At 32.3% G+C, this 23,791-nt stretch overlaps 1 protein-coding gene across 3 annotated transcripts; it reads left to right on the top strand.

The window, feature by feature from the left end:
* The first annotated feature begins 12,019 nt into the window (after positions 1-12,019).
* Positions 12,020-22,112, top strand: LOC137818513 (uncharacterized). 3 transcript variants are annotated; one of them, XR_011082083.1, is made up of 7 exons: positions 12,087-12,610; positions 15,669-15,730; positions 15,840-16,099; positions 17,160-17,234; positions 17,348-17,410; positions 21,732-21,871; positions 21,978-22,112. XR_011082083.1 is itself a non-coding variant. In XM_068621983.1 (6 exons), exons 1-6 carry the CDS (start codon positions 12,495-12,497, stop codon positions 21,774-21,776), a joined length of 621 nt encoding a protein of 206 aa, XP_068478084.1. In that variant the 5' UTR covers positions 12,020-12,494; the 3' UTR covers positions 21,777-22,112. The 3 variants fall into 3 exon arrangements, 1 of the variants encoding a protein (XP_068478084.1); XR_011082082.1 differs by having other exon boundaries at positions 12,118-12,610; positions 21,975-22,112; XM_068621983.1 differs by having other exon boundaries at positions 12,020-12,610; positions 21,732-22,112.
* The last annotated feature ends 1,679 nt before the right edge of the window (positions 22,113-23,791 follow it).

Below are 23,791 nucleotides of genomic sequence, written 5' to 3'. Positions count from 1 at the left end.
TCATTATTTGTTATTGCTCCTCACATATTCTTGCTTGTTGGAGAAACTATTATCTCTCGTTGAGTTATTATTTTTATTGTGTTGAATATCGCATAAGTTATATTCTATAATCTATACTTACTTCAGAAATTATTATTATTTATTTAAAAACCTCTCAAAAAGTTAAAATCTCTTGAACAATCTTATTGGTATAATAACTCTTGAAGTTCTACATCAGGGTTTGGTGCAATTGTGTGATGGCAGAATGCTTTATGCAGGGAAGTAAATGCTGGTCTGGTGCTAGTTTCTTATGATCCTTTGGAGGGTGTCACTATTAGTTTTAGACACTTGTTTGTTTGGCCAATCTTTACATTAATTCTTTTCGGGTTTAAAGATATAATATTAAATTTCGACCTTAATTATATGTTTAATATTGTGATTTTGTGTAAGGGAAATAATATTTTTATTAATTTATTATTATTGATAAAGAAAAAATAGTTTTCTCTTAACAACTATATTTTTCTTCATCATGACGAGATAGTTCCAGAATTATTATTTTAATAATTTTTAATATTATTTAATTAGAAATTTATTTTTTATTATATATATTTTTTTAAAACTGCCACGTCAAGTATTATACCAGTACCAGGGTTCTCAAATATCATTGATGAAATTTGTAAATATATCACCACTTTGTAGAAGTAAAATGTAGGGATAAGCATAATTAATTAATTATAATATGTTAACAAACTTGTGCGATTAATAAATTGTACTGTTTTTTCCTTAAACAATTTCTTTTATTTAAAAAATGTTTTATTTTGCCGAAAAAAATATTATCTAAATTACTTTATTGTTCAAAACGTTATTTCGAACTAAAATAAAAGAAAGTTTATTTAAAACAAAATCCAATAATTTATTGAGAAGAGAGTATATTTGATTCACTATAATATTATCTTGTGAAAAGAGCTATGAAAACTTCTAAATCTATCAACCAAGTTGCTTGTAGAAGTACAATTGAATTTAATTCAATTTAGTAAGATGTTGAATTTGTGTTTTATGGATGAAAAAATATAGTTTGGAAAAGAGATTCTATTATAGTTTAGCAATCAGGTATTTTAGTGGAGAATAATCTTTAAAAATTATTATCAATAGTTGTATCAATAATATAATTATAAAAAGGCACCTTAAATTTTATGTTTTTGTAAATAGACTCTCTAAATATTAATTTCATTATCCGTAAACTTTATCCTTTATTATAAATAGATGGCTTTAAGTTTAAAATAATATATTCTTAAAATTTATTATTCTTTTTACAAATAATTCTTTATGTTAAGTGTCACTCATTTTCTTTATATAAAAGCTTTCATGTTAGACATTACTATTCAACTTGACATCTTAGTTAAACTGATATCTCAAGTAATAACAATCATCTACCATCACATGAAAAAAAAGTATTATTGAAAAGAAGAAAACAAAAATATGGAGAGACTAGACCAAAACCCATATGTTAAGAAAAACAATACTTAGGTAGACTATACTTATTCATAAAGAATTCTAAGAACAGACTAGCTAGAAGTCTATTGTACCAATGAATTGATTATTTATGAATAAATCCTTAATTAACCAACTTATCCGTACTCGCATTCCCTTCACAAAAAATATGAGTAATCCTAAACCCGATTTTCCCACAGTAATTAAGACAAGTATTCCATCGATTACGAAGCAACCACAGAACATTAGTCCTAGCAGTAAACGCAGCACAAACCAAGGTAGAATCACATTCAAGCCATGCATTAGTAAGCCCCATATTTTGAGCTTCCTCCATAGCATGTATAACTCCATAAACCTCAACAATCAGTCTGAACTTCAAAAAACGCAGAGAAAGCACCAATAAACTTCCCCATACTCCCATGGAAAATATCTCCACAAGTAGCAAAACCAGGATCCTCTAACAGCCCCATCAGTGTTAATTTTAACCCAGCCTGGTGAAGGTAATTCTCATATAATAGAAAGAGGACAGAGAACTTTACCAGTACAAGTATTAATACCAAAAAAATTACTCATGTTGAAATCCAACATATCATTCTTCATTGAAACTTTAAACGAATTTCCCACTAGATAAGTTAAATCTTTAATTATCGAAATAGTCCTAGAAACATCAATCTTATCCTGAAATCTAGCATAATTCTTCATACTCTATATCCTCCAAATAGAAAAAGTTATCACAACAAGCTTAATCAATTTAACCAAAGGACTACAATCACTCTTAATAAAAGAAAAAAGATTGTCCTTATTAGAGAAATCAGAAGTAAGAAAAATCTGTCAAACCCAACTCCAAATATGCAAAGCATTAAAACATTCACAAAATAAATGTTGAATATATTCTTCGTGTTTTTCACAAAGCGTACACATAGAACATATATGCAAACCTTTATTCTGAATATATTTATTTGTAGGAAGTTGCCCACGAAAAAAATTCCAGAGTAGTGAAGTTTTGGAAGGCGGAATATATGAATACCAAATGAATTTACCCCATCAAGAAAAAAAAGTCCTAGCCGATTTAAAAGTGAAACGACCAGACTCATCTAGAATCCAATTAGGAATATCATGTTCCTCCCTAACCATGATATGATTAAAAAAAATAGTCATTTGTTGTGAAGACAAGGGAATATTTCAATCACAAGCAATCAAAAATTGAGAGACTGTATCTGGAATTCTAGCACCATCAAATAACCCTGCAATATTTTCTAAAGAAGTAGTATAACACCATCTATCATTCCAGAAATTAATAAAAGTATCTATACCAACAATCCAAGAAGTATAATCAAGTATATAAAATAAAACTGCTTAACTCTAGGCCAAAGAGATGAGGATCTATAAATCATTCTAAACTCATATTTTGATTTAAGAACCCTAACTTTCAGGAGAAAAGACCAAGGGTTGTTGCTATAAGCAAAGTTCCAAGCAAGCTTAAGAAGATATGCATTATTTTCATGATGAAGGTTAATAATCTTCAAACCTCCATTCTCAATAGGAGAACAAATTATAGCCCAATTAACGGTAGCTATGTCTTTTTTCATAATATCACCAGTCCAAATAAGAGTATGAATACTAATCATCTTAACAACTAGGCAAAGTTTTTTTTGCATAATCTAGACCATATTCCTAAGAGTATCCTTTAGAAACTAAATAAACTTTGTAGCGCTAATGACCCATCTAACTTTTTTTCAATCTCGTAGATCGAAAGAGAATGGCTTGTTTTCTTGAAGGAAAATATAACTTTTTTTACCACCTCCATAACCAAGAAAAACACATATTGCGAAACAAGATGACAATTTACTACATTTTACTTATGGGCGAAGAAAAGAGTAGGTAGAACTAAAAACTTTTAGCTAAGAATAATTAGAATCACTAACATACAATTTGTTAAGAGGGACATGCTTAAGATTAGATAAGATGGAATTCAGTTAATAACATGAACAATATTAATAATAGTTTCAACCCAAAATTCATTGGGTTTCAAGAATGTGACTATGTTTTCTTTTAACAACTTCATTTTATTGAGGAATATCATCATAAGAAATTTGATGGAGAGTATCGTTAGTGGAAAGTAATTAACAAAATTGTTGGAAGTGTACTCGCCATAAAAATCACATAAAATTATTCAATAACAACATTATGTTTAGTAATTTGGGCTTGTGTCAAGCCCACCTTTCATGACATGTGCACCTAGGTTTAGGGTATCTTTGACCTACCTTCTAGATGGTTTCCCACAAATGACAATCCTACCTCTCTATCTTGCTCTCCAAGACACTCTCTTATAAATAAAGTGCATTGCCTCATGTATTTCACAAAACTGAAATTGAATAGAAAAGAAATTCTGCTTGAGTGATTAATGAGCTTTGTCTCCTAAAGTTCTTGGGTCTTATCTTGAGTGCTGTGCACCCTCAAGTGGCGGATCCTCACTCTTGGGTCTATTAATGTCTAAGTTCAAGAGGGGAGGGTTGAATTGAAGTTATAAAATTTTTCAACAATCACAAACGAATTCACTGTATTTTAGTAGAAAAAGAACAGATTGATTTTATCAAGAAGAAATTTATTTTGTACAACACCTTAACAAAACTAGAACTTGTTCAGATTAGTATTAAGATCAAATAAGGAAATCTCAAGAACAATTGAGTGATTTTCACAACAACTATATGAACAAAATTTGCATCAATAGATCAAGTACAAATTCTTTTTATTCAATTCTTTTAAAGAAAGTAAATCTTCAACAAAGAACTTATTAGGAAACTGTTTGTCCTTAAACCAGTTAGCACACAGATTCAACAAGCTTTATGTGTGATTAAAAGAATTGTCCATATCAAAGAAAAACAGTTTGAACAAGCCCAGAAATAACATATTCAATTTTTAATGAACAAATTTATTTCTTAACAGATTATCAATTAATCAGGAAAAGAAGTGCAGGGATGAGAAGATTGATGCAAGCACACTTTATACTGGTTCACTCATAATGAGCTACATCCAGTTTCACCTCACTCCAAGGTGAAATTCACTAAAAACCAATTCCAAACAATTACAACACAACAATTCTTGAAACCTACAAGAACAATACAGCCAAAGCTGAAAAGCCCTATTTCAGCACTACTTGCACTCCAAGAAACCCTATCAAGGAGTGACTAACACAATCACCTTTACAAACAAGAATTAAGGAATGATAACACCTGAAAGAAGATGCAAGAACTAAAACCAGTAGTCCCAATTGACCAGAATCGCACCAACACCTTCACCAAGATCAAGCCACACCAAGAACAAGCATTTTTAAAGATCTCTTTGAAAAACCTTTGAAAAACTCATTCAATCCTTTTTCTCACACTGAAAATCACTTGATCTATGTTTAAACCGTGATTAAACAACAACCTTTCATGTGAGAAAAGCCTTTCTTTATATAGAAATCAGTTTCAAACAACTTTTTAAAAAAACAGTTAGAAAGCTATTATAAAAACAACAGGTTAATTTCAAAACAAAGAGATTGTTTTTCTAAAGGACTGTCAGCTCATCTTAACTGAAATAATTGATTGAACTGAACTTTTGGTGCCCTAACAGAATTTCGAAAACCCTTTAAGCAAAACAAAAATAAACCTATTGTTTGTGTGCAGTAACTTGATTTTTTTAGAAAACTTTAAAGAGCTTTTTGAAAAACATTGAAACACTTCTTGTGCTTGATCTTACCACCTTGATTAGGCATATAGGATAGGTCATGAAGCAAAAGGCAACTATAAACTCACTCTAACCTATATACAAGATCATCTAAAACACATTACAACCTTCAAAGCAAACAAGCTATTTTCTTCATCAAACACACACTAAGACTTGGCAGAGAAGAAGCTTCATCCATCTTCAACACTCACCACTCATCTATTCATCCTTTTCCTTTCTTATTTACGCCATTTCCATTCCTTTGTATGTCTTTGGGTTTTTCCATCTTATTTCTTTCCATCATATGTTTTTATTTCCATACCTCATCATCATTAACACCATATAATTGTGTTTTTCTCTTTACCCTCTAGAAGTGAACCCTCACACTTACTTAACCACTTGATTAAGTTCGTGTCCAGTAGGAATCTTCTTTGGGTTTCTCACCATAATTGCTAATTAAAAAAAATTCCTAAACAAACTGCAACCCATAAAATATGCAATCCTAAAATCAACTCACATCAGTTAGCTTGCAGCCCGTTATGAAAAACGCGTGTCAGACTCACTATTTTGACACATTGACTCGCTTAAGCCCACCCTACATAACCCACAACCCATGCGGGCCAGGTACAGGGCAGGGTGGGCCAGCCTATTAGCCCGCATAATAGTAAAAAAGGGTGTTTCTTCTTGCACTACATCAATTTCAGAAATCGAATTCTGAAAGCCAAAACAATTGTCCTAGATTCGGGAAAGATTATTTTGGAGTTCTTTTTTCTCTTGTGAATTTTCATTTCCATTATTCACTTTTATGTCATGAAAATTAAATTTTTTCAAAATTGAAGAGGTATAGGAAGAAATTTGATGGGATGCAGGAAGAAACTCCATAATAAAAAAATACAAAGTTGTTTCATCCAGCTTTTGAAAGTCAACTATAATGTGAATCCTGATTCATCAATTTTTATCACACTCTTATTGTTGACCCACTTACACTTGAAAACTGGTACAAAAAACTTAGTATAATAAACCTCGCATATCTCTTCTATGACACCATAATATGACATTGTTCCAACTACAGGATTTTCATCTTTTGAAGTTGAAAATTGCATCTACTTGACCTTAAGAGTGACACCACAATTTTAAACGGTACTTTTTTCATCCAAAAACTTAGTGTAAAATGTACAATTGTTGACTTCGTAATACAACAAATAATGTCAAACTTCAATCCATTTGCCAACCAGATCAAGATTTCGGATGTCGTTGAATCTTTTAACACCTCGTATTTAAACCAAGGCATGAAAGACCTATTATGTTCCATCAACACCCATTTCTCTAGTTATCTTGGACTATTTGCCTTCACAATGACTTTATGAGCAAATAAATAAGGTATAACCTCATCAGTGTTATTTAGTATGTACAAATGTGCTTACAAGACTTCTGATTGATATTTTCTTACCACATGTACACCACGTAAACAATTACTTATAGAACTCATATTGTGTCATGAGTTGGCTGGAAGACCTATTGAATTTGCTTTTGACATGTACTTCCAACAGAACTCAATACTTTCTTTTGTTATGTACCTTTCAATCATTGAAGCTTCTAGACAATAATGATTTTTGATATACCATTTCAAAATTTTCATATACCGTTCAATCGGATATATCCATCTTAAGTACATCGGTCCACACAATCTAACATCTCTTACCATATGCACAATTAGATTAACCATGATGTCATAAAAAGACGGAGTAAATAAACATCTTTAATGCCTTGTAGCTAAAACATTTGTAGCTAATGTTAAATACTAATTTATAAATTTGTATTAACTAATGATATAAACTATTTTAGATACCATTAGTTCTTAGTTTATAAAATATTATTTAACTTAGTCAATATAACAATTAATTATATTTTTTTCTCTAAAATTAATTTTTATTTAATAATTTTTTAGTACATCAAATTATTTTCTTTTTAATTTATGTTTTTATAAATAAAAAATTGACAATTATAGAAAATAAATTTATTATTATTCTTGTTTAGATATTTCTATATTGTTATGATTTATTTTATCTATTATATTATTTTCAATATTTTTTTTACTATTCTAAAATTATAGTTCGATATATTAATATTTATCTATGATAGATTTGTTTTATCTTATTATTTTTTTAAAAATAGTAACATATGGTGTACTTTAAGTACTCTACACACTATTTTTATTTTAAATATATTATGTCTATTTGAAAAAGTTATTCTTACTTCATTTTAAAATTTTAAATTTGAGTAGAAATAATGTAAGATTTAGTATAAGATTAATGATAAAAACACATATGTAAAGTGTATATAAAGTGAAAAAGTCAAACTATTAATTATAATTTAAATTTTGTATCTATAAATGAATATTATAAGAGTTGAAAATTAATTAAAAAATAAAATTAGGAGCCACCTGGTATATTTTAACAATAAAAAAATTAAAATTTATAGAAAAATGTCGTGTAAACATGTCTAATTCTATTACCTTCATCTATTACTTTAATTAATAATTTTACTTAACACTTATCAACAACTTTAACTAATAAATTAACTAAATATTTATCAAGCTAATTTTTGTCAAACATAACTATTGTCAGATTTATGGCAGCTTAAATGAAAACATCTTCATTTTAAATAGACTTACATGATATTTCAAAAACCCTGAAAGATTTTATGGACCATTAAGTATGTCAAAATTTTAGAGTAATCATGTACAATAAGAAATCCATATATTTATTGAAACAGTTAATTTGAGAATGAAAAATTAGTATTTTCATGAACTTTAAATATGGTTAATAAATGTTGCCTAAACGTATAAATAAAACTTGTCATTTATTTGGTGGAATTTAAAGATGCCTAACAAAAAGGAAAAAGAGGATATTAAATAAGACATCATTTTAAAACAAGACCCAAATTAAAATATTTTGGGTTTTATATATATATATATATATATATATATTGTTTTGACAGTGATATTAAAATGCATATATTATAGAAATAAGTATATTTAAAGAAAATATTATTTCTCGACAAAAAAAATATTTAACAAATTCATGCATGGAAACAACCATATAATATTACACTGATTAAAAAACAATTAAATTTATTTAATTAGGCTTAATTAGTAGAAAAGTTCTCTAAGAAAGAAAAAAAATTATATAAATTGAAAATACATGAGGTGTTTCAACCTTTTTGATTATGTTGATTCCACCAAATCTTAGACTTTATATAACTTCTAGTGCTAATTTCCTTGCCATTCACTCAAGTGTTGATTCATTGATCACACATAATACAAGAGGTAATAATCATCGTTAAGGTTATTTCAAACCATAATATTATACATCTACATCTCCCTTATTCCATCACTTCACATACTTAACCCCAATTTATTCCCTAATTAATTTTAAACATATTTGTGGACATTGATACCAATCCGACTCGGAGAATAATACATTTTTTTATTTATTTTTTAGTCAAGTCCAAGTTTATATCCTAATTCTTTATTTTGGTTTTATTGTGTATGATGTTGTTTCTCATCCATCCACTTTCACTCGTTCTTTACTCCCCTTTGGATCCTTGTCCTTGTTATCTCTTCCATAAACTTTCTTATTTACATTTTCTCCCGTTCAAATCACTCTTTTCTCCACTCAAATGTCCATTCCCAATTATTTCAATTCCACCTTTCTAACTCTTAATACCAACTTTTTAACTGCATTTGTATACATTCTACAAAATGTGTACATTAGTGATGTCTCCACCACCCACTTATCTTTTCAAAATAATATGTGATTTTGTGTATCTATTTGTCATTCTACATTCTCACTTAACCAACTTTTCCATCCCCTCACATGTTTTTCTTAGGTCTCTCTACTATTGCAACTCCCAGTTGGATGTATTTGTCTCATTCAATTTTCTCCAAGACACGTTGATTCTGAAATGACTTTTCAGATACCCCTACTTTTTTACCTAATTTCTGCTTCCATTTTCTCTCAAGACACATTTTATATCCATAAACCCAATCTAGGGGTGCAATGCAAGGTCGGCTTGCAGCTCGCTATAAGAAATGGAGCAAACTCACTATTTTGGCCTGCTGACCCGCTTAGGCTCACCCGCAAAACCCACAACCTGTGTGGGCCAAGTACGAGGCAGGGCAGGCCAGCCCGCTAGCTCGTAACATTATAGAAAAGGTATTTCTTTTTGCACCCCAACAATTCCAGAAATCGAATTATGGAAGCCAAAACATTTGTTCTAGATTCGAGACTGATTATTCTGGAATTTTTTTTCTTCTAAACATTGATTCCTCAACTATTTAGCAAAAGTTCTTATCATTAAGAAAAGATGTTATAAAGCATTTGATATATTATAATATATTTCTAGTATTAAAACACATCAAGTATTTTCATTTAGGTCAAATCATCATAAATACTTCCCAAACAATTCCTAAGATTTTAATCAAGAATAAAAATTCAATCTTTAAGCATAAAACTAAAATAAAAATATCAAATAAGAACATAATATTATAGATAAATTTCACCTCGATATATAGTTTGAAACAATTACATTCAATCCCAAAGGATAGGAATTGGTCATTCATAATAACCTTTACATGCACAAAAGGATGATTGAAAGCAAAAGAAGACGAATGACCCTATGGTTATAACTGTTGATATTGATAATTTCTCAATTATGAAGAACCCGGTTGACCAAGGGAGTTCGATAGACATTCCATACTGAAAGACCTTTAAAAAGATAAGGATTCCAGAATCAGAGATGCAATCGTATGATGACCAAATTGTTGGCTTCTCGGGAGAAAGAGTAGATACCCGATGCTACATCGATTTATACACCAAATTTGGTAAGGGCAAGTCGAGCCGAACGATCAAGATACAATCTTAGTGGTGAAGGCCAACACATCTTATAACATCCTATTGGAACTACTATCCCTCAATCACTTAGGAGCAATCAACCCTCCACCTAGATATGAAGTTTCCCTCGATATATGTGGATATTCTAATCGTGCACATGAATCAAAACGTGGCATAAGAATGCTACGTGGCCAACTTGAGAGTGGAGCCAACCAGTGGGGACACGACTCGGATGAGTCGGGGATGCTCACAAGAACGAAGGTTCCCACGAGAAGAACAAAAGGCCTTACGAAAGAAGCCAAGGATCCTAAGGTAAGAGCACACAGTTGCCCTAGTCGAACTCGACACTCAGATTAATGAGGCTCGACTCAAACCTGGTAAAGATCTCCGACCAATCCCTCTGCAGGATGAGGAACGCACAATGAGTTTTGGAACATCGTTATCCACAATGCAGAGCTAATCCAACAAACACTCAAAGATAATGCTAACCTTTTTGCATGGACCGCGTCTCACGTGTGAGGGGTAAGCTCCAAGGTGATCACACACAAACTCTCTATGTATAAGGAGGCACGAACGGTCGCCCAGAGAAAGCGGGAAATGGGAAAGGAGAAGCGCACGGTCGCCAAGGCAGAAGCCGAGAAGCTTCTAGAGGCCGGGTTATGCAATCCTAACTTGCATTGCTATGAGTCTTTTTTTTGTATTTTTGGAGTGCGAAATTTGATGGGATTGGGTGATTAAAATAAGTGAAAGAAACCATGAAGTATTGGTGTATGAAGACTAATAATGAAGCTTAAGAGAGGTGAGGTCAAATCCTAAGAGGTTTTATACTAAAACAATTATAAATAAGTCTAGCAAAGAGTAAGTTGAGTAAGAGACTGATTGAGACTGAAATTTTGAGCAATTCAATAGTCCATTCAAAACTAATTTACAAGGGGGCTAACACTGGTATTTATAGTGCTAAGGATGACATTGCGGGGCGGGCCATGCAGGGATGGTATTGAACATAGAAACTTGACCATTGTTCATTTCTAATTATATAATTTCTATGACTTTAACAATTTAACTTTTGTAATATTTGTATGAACTTATTTAGTTGAAGTGCTTTGAAGTTATATAATTCTCATTCACTACTAAATGTAGTTATTTAAGTGTTGTGGACTTATTTGTTTGAACTACTTTGAGTAATTATATTATTGAAATATTTTTTTCATATGAAGTAAACTCTTACGAATTTATGAGTTGAGTCTACAGAGCTCCCACGAATCTACGTAAACTCTTGAGTTTGATAATCTTTATCGGGTTTTAAGGGACAATGTTTGGCTATTAAACAACATTGTAAAGTTATCTTTCAAATTTCTCAAATCAAGAAATTTTAATTTTGTTATATGTAAGTAAGATTCTTTGGTGTCATAGCTTAGTCTCTTTGATTTCTATCTAATTTGTTAATTTCACCATCAATCTTGGTTAAAATATTCATGAATTATATTCCATTTGTGAACATTTTATTGAAATATGATATTTATGTGTAAAGTTTCCATTATAAAATAATGGATTTTATTGAGAATCATGATAAGAACTATGTACATTATTCTTCAAACTATTTTGCTATTGTTTAATTCCTTGGTCAATTATAATCTCAACAACAACTCTACTTTATCTCATTAAGAAATTTATAGTTGGAAAGTATAGTGTTTTAGTGGGTGTTGTCTTTTATGTCTTGTTAAAATGCAGTATAATTCAGTTCATAATACAATTATTTAGGTTGGTTTCTAGTAAATAGTTCTTCTTATATTCCGAATTTTAAATTTCGAAAAGTTTATAAATTATAAATTTTAAAATAAAAACAAATAAACCCTCCATCTTTTAGCGAGGTGTAATTTTGAAATTAAAATAAAATTGATATCTTTAATCCGTAGATTAAATAGACCGATTAAAATTTGAAGGTTATGGAATGAGTTACGGATTTTGGGAGACGCTACTATTTTTCCCCTATTGTGTGATACGGTGCCGTTTAATGTTTTCCCAACGGGGCGCCAAAAGAAATAAGCTGAAATCTAGAGGATCCCTTTCATCCTTCGTTTCGTACCATTTTTATTTTCCTCTCTTCGCAAAATCAAAACCTCTCTCAACTTTTCCAATTCTGAAAACCTTTTCCCTTTCCTTTGAACTCCATTTTCCTCAGAAAACCCCTCCATTGTTTACCTTTCACAATTCAACAACCTTTCGCCACCAACAAAAGGGGTTTTAGGGTTTTCTTCATCTGCCACGCTTTTCGCATTGCGGTTCCCTGCACCTTCCTCAACAAGGCCTCCGTCTATCACTTCCATTCCGTTTTACTCTCTCTTTCTCTGTTTCTAAATTAGGGTTGATAGGTTTGGGGCTGATTCTTCTTCCGATTTCGAACCGAGTGAATCGCGGAAAATGTACGCTGATCGCGTGGAGAATGGAGGGCGGAGATCCGTGAAGGAACGCCTAAATGGGAATGGTGTCAGTGGCCCCACTCGGCAGCAGCACCAGCGTCAAATCACCGGCAAAAGGTTTGCAATTCTTACTTCATCGTGTTTTTGTGATGGTTTTCAATGCTTTTGGCGACGTTTTGAATTCGGCTGTGGTTTCGCCGTGTTTCTTGATATTGAGGAAAAATGTGGTGGCCGATTTGACCACAATTCTGGTGGTGGCACCTTTGTGACTGTGGTGCATGTAGAGGTTGTATGATTCCCGATTGTTGATTGAACTAGTTTCGGAAAAGATTATAGGTTGGATTGGTATGGTATATATGTCGTCGATATATAGTCATTGAAAACATAATTGATTATGTTGATAATGTTTTTATTTATATTTACAATTTTTTTATTGTAATAATAAATAAAATTAAATTAGTGATAATATGTATTTTCACCCACTGTTACTCTCTTTTATTTAATTCAAATAACTTTATTTTCCATTTTCTTTCCCTTGTTTTTTTTTTTTCCTTTTCCACTCCCTCACTGTCCATCACCCATCCACAAAATGCCTGAAATACTATGATCAGAAGTGGTATTTTATATACAAACTAGGGTGTATGATCAGTTTTGGTTCTTTTTTGCCACCCTGAGTTAATGAGGGGCAAGTGTGCTAGTTCTTATAGCTGCTGGTCATCCAGTTAATTCCGTCATATTTGTCCGTCTTTAACAACTACCTATGAGCTAACTGTATGAAAATGAGAATTCTTCATTGAGTTCATTTGATGAATGTAAATTACACATAATAGAACACTCTTTTCACGTTTGTCTCAGTGGTCATTTTTGTCACAGTTAATAGAGGGGCCACCCAATACCTCTTCTCTTCTCAATTGCCCACTTCCTCTCCCATACTCTCTGCTTTTATGCAATTTCTTTAATTGAATTTATACCTTCTTTACTTCTATGTTATATACTGTGTTATCAATAGCTGATTGTGGTAAATGGCAGAAGCTAAAACTTCTTTATATTGTATACAGTGGATAGTGCTGCAGTCTGCAGCTAAATTGTGGAAATCGCATAGCTGTTCAAAAACAAATCTATTATGTGTATAAAAATTTAATTTTTATGCAAATAAAAATAATCTGCATAAAAAAATTGGCATAATAATAACTTATAATGGAAAGCCATTTAGTGGTTAAATTAAAATAAAAAATTTAAGTTATATGCAAATTAAAATAAGGTGCATAAAAATTGGCAAGAGAAAAAGGTCAAAGTTGAAAGACACATGTGTGATCAAACAAGAAAAAACAGGATACTAAAAGATTATATATGAGGAGAGATTGGCATAGTACCAATTGAAGTAAAGATTACAGGAAATCCATTAAGGTGAGAAGAGTAGTATATATTCTTTTTAGTTCTTTTGAAGAGGAGAGAGAGGCCAAAAAGGCACGAAAGAAAGTGGTAAGGAGGGAGATCTCATGGTAAATAAAATGACTGAAACTTTGTTATTTTACTTAGCCAAATGACATCAAGTGATCTATACATTAGACTTTATTGTTCCCCTCCACTTGACCTTTTGCTCATGAGTCATAAACCCACTGCCATTCCCTTTATTTTTCCTCATAGAATCTAGTAATATGTATGAGGGTATCTGTCAATAATCCCTTGAAAATTATAGGTTTCTGGTTAAGTGTTACTGCAGTGCAGATTAAGAGATGACCTAGTTGCAAAATATTGGGTGAATTGATTATTTTTTCTTTTCTGGTCTGATGTATTATTAGATTTCAGTCTTGTGTGGAGGATATTTCAAATTTATTCTGTTGCTTTTTCATGTAAACATAAACTTGTGCCTCAGATTGGGCATGTACAGGTTTACGTCATTTGTGTTTTACTGTGTTTACTGTATTCTCTTTTTGTATATACTCAGAATATAAGTTTTTTTGTCTACCTGATCATTCTGCAAATAACAGTTACACAAATTAGATTATTTGGCAAGTTTTACTATGCATTCAGGGTGCACAATTTCATATCATATGTTAGCATTGTAATTTCAAAGTTACAAGCATTGTAGTCAGAATGTACCTATGGTTATATGGGAAGTTGAAACCAAGATGAGAATAGTGCCAGGATAGTTCTTTAGTGGGGTGGATTTGCCACTATGGACACCTCTATAGCAGAGCGTTTCAGTGTTGTGGTTGACAGAGTGGCTGGAATAGTTGCTGAATCAGCCAAGATAGTGGGGCTATAGCATCTTCTAAAAATAACCTTTAAATTAGGTCTGGTTGGTAGGATTGGAGGGCTTTTTGTGCAATTTTTTTTATTCAATAAAAAGGTCGGCTTTAGCTTACGCCATTTTTTCTCTCCTCTTTGGTGAATATGTTTGACTTTTTTACTGAATAAAGTGCTGTTCTATCTGCACAGGTCTATTTTAACTTTTGTCTTTAGTAAAGCGCTGTTTTTCTCCTGTTTACAGATGCTTTATATTACTTTAAGTTTTTTTTTATACTTAAGAGACACCACTTCTTTCTTTTCTACCACAACCGTCACTCTGTTTCTTTGCTCCCTTTTATATGTGAATGATTCTGTTTGTGTGAAGAGTTGTTGTGGCAGATATATATTTATGATTCTGTCATTTAAGAAGTTGTTACATATTTAATTAATCTAATGCATGGTTATGTGAAGAGTTCTTGTTATATACTGAATATAAAAAGTTTCTGAAAAAGCCCTCTAATACTACCTAGAAGACCTATTTTTAAAGGCTTTTTTTCTTTAACCGCTATCTTGGTTGCTGCCTCAATGTCCATAACACAACATTCCATTATCGAGGTGTCCATGGCAACCAAGGGCTGCCCTGCTAAAGTGCTATCCTGGTGCTATAATACACTATTCTCAGCCATGATAAAAAAAACATAGAAGATTGGTTGGCCCACTATACGCTATAGTGTTTTTGGGATCAGCCACTACGGTCCTATCCAGGATTTAAAACACTGATTGAAACCAACTTTCATGCATCTTTTTAGAATCTGCTTTTTCAGTGTACGTGAATGGGTACTGAAAAGGCTTTAGTTAGCATGCACATCAGTTGTTTGCATGTTTGTTGCGATAATAACTTAATGATATAATCAGAATAAATTTTTTTTTTCTTAAATTACAGGTCGAGGCAAGATGATAAGTGGGAACATGATCTCTTTGACGATGATGAACCACGGATCACTAGTATGGATTAAGCTATTCTCATATATGCAACCATTTGTTGCTACTGTTTGGATGCCAATAGGTTTTTTTATTGGTTTTGACTGTTTGTTAATGGCTTGTGATTGTGAAGATCGCAAGGTTAGTTCTCAAGATCTACGTCTCAAGCTTCAAAGGAAAGGTCTTCAACCTGCATCTCAGAGTGGAAAGAGTTATGCTCCAAAGATGCGAGATCTCCGTGAAAGGCTATCAGGGACAATGACAGTACAACCTACAAATAGAGATCTGCCAAAATCAAAAGCTGTTAAACCAAGCAGTAAAAATGTTGGTGTTGAGGCCCCTGCAGCGCAGATCAAAAGGCCAGCTGAACCAGCTCCTAAAAGGTCACGGAAGGTATTATTCTTGTTATATAATATTTTTAATCGTCAATTAGAACTTTTTTTTGCCTGCAATTTTATTGCACCTATTCGTGCACACATTTGTATATCGTATTACATTTCCTGTTAAACAAGTGATGTATATTGTCATATTGTAGGACATTTATGCTAGAAGAACTGATCTGGAATCTGTTTGAATTTCTTCCTTTATAGTTCTTTGAGTAGGTATATTGCATAGATGGCCTCTAGTGTGTGCAACAAGACCGGATGGATGTAGATTATAAATACAGATGGATGTAGAGTATATATTTTCTTTAGAAAATTACTGGGATTAACAACCAAGTATAGGTTACAAGAGCCATAACTTTATATTATTTCTTTTATATAATATAAAAGAGTATTATAATATTTCTTTTATATTATATATTAACTGAAATTTTAACCATTTAATTTAGCAAAAATGAAGTTCATCCAAATTTGATTGAGTATGATAGCCCAATTGGTCGAAGTCCTAAAATGTCACAATTTAAAAGCTGGGAGACATAAATGAATTGAAATTACAGGATCTTTGTCAGAGATAGTTTTGCTCATGATGAGGACTAAATATTTGCTGGGGAAAATATGGTACTGCTGGTGAGTTGTAATATTGCCAAAGACAAACATTTGTTATAGTAGTGGTAGTGTTTTTTTTTTTTTTTTTTTTTTTTCTGGTGGAAGGAGGTGAAAGGTGCATTGATTTGGCATTCAATCCACACTTTCTTGTTGGTTAAGATATATACATTAGATCTTGTACTATAATGGTGGATATGAATAGTTATTTTCGAATTTACTTTAAGATACTGGCATCAGATATTAAACTGTTAATTTACTTCTTGGTGGCCATTTTGTGTTCAATCGCATATGTATTTAGCTAATTATTTTGTTGTATTTGTAAATTTTTAATTTTCCTAATTTTTATGTTCATACTTGTCAAAACTAAATCATTTTCCCTCAGGTTTCTTTATGCAATTATGAACCTTTCTTTTTACTACAGAAAGGGAATTTAAAAGATATAAATTCTGGTTCTTGTTTTACAGGCTGATTCTTCAATTGATGAATTTTTGCGGTCCTTGGGTCTTGAAAAGTACCTCATTACTTTTCAGGCTGAAGAAGTATGTTATACACCTTTTAAACTTTTTTCGGCCATTAGCGAAAGTTCATTGTTTTGATTCTTTTTTTATTTGACCAATCAAGGTCTAATATTTGTGCGAAAACTGTTTTCCAGGTTGACATGACAGCTCTCAATCATATGACTGATGAAGATCTCAAGGCTATGGGCATGCCAATGGTATGTGTTGAGCTAGTCTTGGAATTTTTGTACTTCTCATGTTTTTCTGTTTCCAATGGAATGTTTTGCAGTTCCATTGATAATGCGACTCATGTCCATGCCTGCTACTTGGAATGTGTCCTATACTCTGCATTTTTTATGGAATTCTTATGTTCTAAATTGACCCTATTTATGTGTCAATGTGCAATATTTACTGCACTTTAATAATTAGGTTCATTTGAAGTATGTAACTGTACATTTTTAAGGGTGTCCCTTCAAATAAGTAGCTGATTTTGGATAAGACTAGGCATTTAGCTTCCATGATAAGGTTCTTAGGAAGTGAACCTTAAGCCTAATACATCCTCACAAAGTTGGCTTCGGAAGGTGGGGTTTGCACCTACTTATACATTATAATTTGGTCATATCTCTAGTTAATATAGAATCTCCATTAGATGTTAGGCAAATAGTTATTTTAGAAAAGTGCCCCTTGCATGTTGAGGGATTTGAGTCATGATACATTTAAAGCATTTTACAACAATTCTGTAAAAGTCAATGATACTATGAAAAACTCTCTCTTCCAAAGGGAAATATGCTTAAATGGCCTCATTAAAGATAGTAATTGTTTAGGAGTGAAGTACCAAATGTGATTGATAGGGTCCCTGAAAGAAATTTGTTTACACACTAGTCCCTAAATATCCTTTGGGCAAGTTAGTCTTTTAGTTAGTAACTATTAATTATGTTCACCTTCCAAGTTAAGTGCCTTTTTGGCAGTCTTTATATCTCCTAGGGGGCATGCCTCCTCGTTTAAGATGTCAGAAACTGAAGTCCTTTAATTTCTTTTAACTGAAAAATTGATTGGTTGTTGAAATGGGGTTATGGAATTGTTTCAGTGCTATGTAGCCCCTAACAACTATGCCCCAATCCTAAACCTCTAATATTGTGTCCAATTTCAATCCCTAACCTCTTCTTGGCACCTCAATCCTTCAAAACCTAGATTCCCAAGTCTCATATTTCTCACCCTGTTGAGACTTCTCTCACCTCACCCCACCCCATCCCAAACATGATCATTCACGTGAACAAGAATCCCCCACCATACCCTTTCACTTCAACTAGGCCTCCAACCCTAACTACTCCTACACCCCTTTTTGCTATGCCATTATGGTTAGTTACAACATCCAAGAGTTTCAACACTTTGATGGGTATTTGGAGAGATGTGAATTTTGAGAGACACTGGAGTGGTGGAATGAGGATGTTCGTCAAATGCTGTGACCTACAATGCATTGATTGAAGGTCTTTGTTTGATCGGAAATGTGGATGAGGCAAAGAAGATTACACGTGGGAAGGGGTTGTGTATTAAGGGAAAGTCTGATGAAATGAAACTGTTAAGCATTTGAGGGAAATGGTTAGCCATGGGATGAAGTCAGATGTTAAAGCATATGGGATTTTTTTAAATGAGTATTGCATGCAAGATTGGAAAACCAAGAGAAGCAGTATCACTTCTGAGGGAGATGGTGGTGAGGGGTGTTAAACCAAGTGTGGCAAGCTTCAATACACTGTTAGAGTTCTTATGAATGAGAAGATTGATAAAGGAGTTCTTCTTTTGAAGCAGATGCGTCCAATGGGATGCTCACCCAACTTCTTGTCTTATTGATGCAATCAGATTGATGAAGGGCCTTATTTTCTGACTCATTTAACTTATATCTCAAACAATGCCAACTAAGTGAGAAAGGCAGCCACCATGGCACCTAATTGAACATATGGCCTTCTATTAATAGATTTTCTATGAAATGACTAACGTACCCAACAGAGAAAAAATGCATTGTAGGTGCACAGACAGGAATAGTCGGGAAGAGTCTGTAAAAGGTTGGAGTTGAAGCTCATTAGTGCAGTATTAATAATGCAGCTCAATAGTGCAGTATTAATAATGCAGCTCAATACTGCACTCTGCCCTCCATTTCTTTTTGGCTCTAATGCTCTGTTCTTATTTTGCATTCTGTGGTCTTCATTTTTTTCATGGTTTTACACTTTTCTGTTTTTCTTTAGTGTTCTTTTTTTTGTGTGTTTTATATTTTTAATATAGGTGTTATTTTGGCTTGCTGCTATGAATAGCCATCCGCCATTAACAATGATGCAAGTTTTTGGTGGGGAATAACAGTAAAAATGGGTTTGGGAGATTAAATAATGAAGCTACTCAGCATAGGGTGCTGGAATCAGAATTTGACTCTCAGATTCAGAATCCTTTCTATAGAGGAAATTGCTGATCTGGTTTTGGATGTTGGGCTAGAAATGAAATGGACAATGGTTAGTTGATGATTGATAACTTGGAAGAGTAAATTTCTGAAGTTCCAGCTAGGAAAATCCCATGTGCCTTTTTTGGGATTCTGGAGAAGTTGGAGAGAAAGTAGCTTATCTAGATAGCTGGAACGATCATCATCAGTTTGATTTGAAATTTAAAAGGATAAAAATCAAAGCTCTTCCAATAGTTGGAAAATCAGCCCAGAGTAGCTGGAGAGAAAATAGTTAGCTAGATAGCTGGAACAATCATCATCTGTCTGATTAGAAATTAAAAAAAATACAATCAAGTTCTTCCAAAACAATAGTTGGAAAATCAGCTCAAAGATACTGGAGAAGTTGGAGAGAAAATAGCTTAACTAGATAGTTAAAATGATTATCAGTCAGAGAAAATTCCTGGCAACCAAATCAGGTTCGTCCTTCTCAAAACCATATTTGAAAGTTCCAAACTGGAATTACTGGAGACCAAAAATTTTGGAACTTAAAAAATGATATTTTGGTAGATATAATTCTAGTGTGAATCTGGGACAAAGCTAAGAGCAGTGCTTCAGAGCAAATTCAGGTCTGGTACATCTGGGTAAAGTTGTGGCAAGTGCATTTAGGTCAAAGATGGGCCAGTGTGTCTGAGAAAAGTCGAGGCCAGGCATTTGGGAAAAACTGGGGTGGTTTTGGAAATTTGGTATCTGATCTGAACATCTAGGAAAAGTCAGGGCTAGTGCATCTGTGAAAAGCCGGGGTTATTGTATCTCAGATATTTTCATGTAATTCCTATTTTCAATGTCATACGTAATGTCACAGCAATAAATCTCGCTTTTAGACAAGTCCACTAGTTATCAAATACTCCCTGTAATATCTAATTCAAATTTTTTTATGCACGGCAGTTATGAAAAGTATTAATAACATTTATTTACTTTTATATAGAAAGCATCTAACCGCTTCGTCTCTAGACTATTGTGGGATGTACAGATTTAGTTCTGAAACCAGTTCTCATTTCTTTTTTGCATTGCTCGGTAGTTTCCTTTTTATGGAATGACCTTTAAGCTTTGTTTGGATGATGAAAGATTTTGAGAAGTAGTGGTGAAATAAGTATGAGAGAAAAGATAATTAGTAGAAAATGGGTAGATTTTCAAGTTGTTTGGGTTGAGAGAAGTAGAAAATAAGGAGAGAATGAGAATTGAGTGTATTGTAAAAACATATTTGCTCCAATGAATATATTTACATTGTAAAAAATTTGAGGGGTTAGCAAATCATCGGTGTTTTGGTAAAAAAATTCTTTGCCTCAAGGATCTCTAAGAGTTCCTGCGTAATAATTTTAGAGTATTTGGCACTAGTAGATATTCTAAGAGGATTTGGTGCTGTTCTCTATTTGTAGTTATCTGGTACATCTAATCGGGGAAAGAAATGGTAGAATCTTAATTGTCGTCAGTTGCCTTGAGAGTTTATTTAGGATTTGAACGGTTCAGTAGCTTTTGTGATGTTTTACTAATGCTCCTTTTAGGGTTGTATATTTTCTAGGCCTCCTGAGATATTGGTTGCTGTATTGCAAGTTACTTGTTAGGTATTTTTACCCGTTTATTTTGGTATACTTCTAGATGATTTCTTTTCTTCTTTCATTTGTATCTTCTAGCTTAAACTATTTGTAATAAAAAAAGTCGACTTGATTTCTTTTTCCCCATGTCCAAATATCTCGAAGTTGGTTTAGTGTCCTTTGTCTTCCTAACTTCTAGTGATGTCACGGTAGGATTTTTCCTCTAAAAAGCTAGTTATATTTAATTGTGTCAAAGTTTGAGTACTACAAGACATACATACATACATACAATGTGTGTTTTTTCGGAAATTCTCCAACTAAAATTTAAATTTCGTATTGGTAACCCACACATGAAGTCCTATCTTTTGATAGAAAATAAAAAAAACCTCGTATAGTATATTGCTTGTCATGTTTTTTACATTTTAATGGTTATGATATTATTCTTCCGTTCCTTATGCTCTTTTGATTTGTAATTCCCATGTTTAGTTAAACACATTATGGTTACGCTTTGTTTTTTTCCAGGGACCAAGAAAGAAGATACTTTTAGCATTGGAGTCGAAAGTCTAACATGTACTGGAAATTATTGATGTTCTTAGCTGGATAAACTTGTTTATGGACGGTGGTGGGTGATCAGGATCTAAAAACCAAGTGTAATAGCATAGGTGTTTGATTATTTTCCCCTTATTTTGCCATTAATGAAGATAGTTTTGGAGTTTATTAACCCGTCAATATCCTTAAACTCTTTTAATTGTACCTTTGAATCAGTAGGATTTCATGAGGATGTGCTGGATGCCTCCAAAGCAGACGGTGTAATGATAGAATCAGTGTAAGAAGCTACTCTTCAATACTCCAAAATTGACACCAAAATCCTAAGTCAAGCATGGATGAACTAATTTGTTGCAAGTTACTAGGCCATTACTTGCTTGTTTCTAGTGATTTAAATTGTTGCTCCTGTAGTATTTATGTCAGGGTCCATTGCTGATATTCTCTTATAACATGGATAATTGGTGACACCTTTTTGCTTTTTAGTTGCACTTTGAAAGTAATCAGCTTATTTACAAGGTAGGTGTACAGTGGTAATATTGCACATATTTTTTAAATTTATCAAATTTTAATATATAAAGGTACAATTTTTAAGTTATTGCAATTAAGATCATTATAATGAATATATATTTTGATTAAATTAACTAATTAAATTTTAAAGTTTAAATAAATTGTGATTTTATATAAATTATGTACTATAGCAGTGAAAATATAGTTGGGATATAGTGCATGCATATCTATTTTTCATGTTTCATCTTTTTAAGCTAAAGGAATTGAGTTGTGGAGTAGTTGAAATGTGAAGTTAATTTTAGGACATGAAGTAATTTATATTTTTTCTTCTTTTGTGATTTTAAAATATGATTAACAATAAAATAGAAAAATAAAAGTGCGTATACTTTATTCTTTCTACAGTTATATACAATATCTTTTTTATATTAATAAATGGTATATATGTAATTGTTGTTTTACTTCATATATTAACGTGATGAATAATGCTATAATGTATAGTCTGGTATCTATTTTCACTATTTTATGTGCTAAGAGGATAATAATAACTTTTAATACGCACACGTGAAAGCCTCCTAAAAAATGAGGAAATTATTTATAACAAAATTATTAATGAGCAGAAATTGTGAGTAGAAGAAAATCACAGTTTACGTACAACTTCAGAAATAGTTTGTTAAAAATTTTGATTTTGTTAGAGAACAACGTGAAATCAAATTATAAAGTTTATGACATTAAATGGACGGTAATCATTTGTGATTATTAGACATGAATCGCCGAAAATATCAATAAAGTGAGACTCTTAGGTCAATCAAACAAGTAACAGAATCTCAAGTTTCATGTCAAGAAACAACATAACGAAGCTCGTACAAATAAGTAGAACACAAAAGTGTGCACTTAAAGAAACCACATTCAGCACCATGAGCAATCCTTAAAGGTGTTTGTCCAAAAATTCCATCAATTCAAAGTGATTCTAACTCCCGTTAGAAGACTTTACAAAGATAAGTCTAGAAGGTTTTCGTCCATTCACTCGTGAGGTCATGGCAATCACACTTCCATCTAGGTGGAAATGTTATAATATTAAGATGGGGATAGAAAGCATACGCAATCCAGGATAAACCTTTTCTCTAATGACCTAGTCATACATTAATCATACCTTGTAGAATCTTTCCAACCACGTTTACAATATCAACTCTATAGTGGTTTACTTTGTGTCCAAGAATTCAATACTCTTTCAAAATATTTTGAACTAGATTCCATCTTATCATAATCATATACACAATACTTACCGTCTTGCATCAAGATTCTTTTGTAAATGGTTTGTTAATCTACCAACTTAGAGAGACATGGATGAACTTTGCTTTGTGAATATTTAGTTTGATATATAACTATTGAAGAAAACCTTAAAATGTGAAAATGATTTAAAAATAATATACCAGCTTCATCTTCCTCTAATGTTTCTCTTTCATTTTCGACAATCTCGAAATAGCAACCCACGAGGAGCTATAAACATATACATCACTCAATGCTAGTAG

The sequence above is a fragment of the Phaseolus vulgaris genome, chromosome 10 (assembly GCF_051622355.1).
Source record: "Phaseolus vulgaris cultivar YP4 chromosome 10, ASM5162235v1, whole genome shotgun sequence".
Taxonomy (NCBI): domain Eukaryota; kingdom Viridiplantae; phylum Streptophyta; class Magnoliopsida; order Fabales; family Fabaceae; genus Phaseolus; species Phaseolus vulgaris.
The sequence above is the reverse complement of the archived record's forward strand: the minus strand, read 5'-3'. Positions and strand labels throughout refer to the sequence as shown.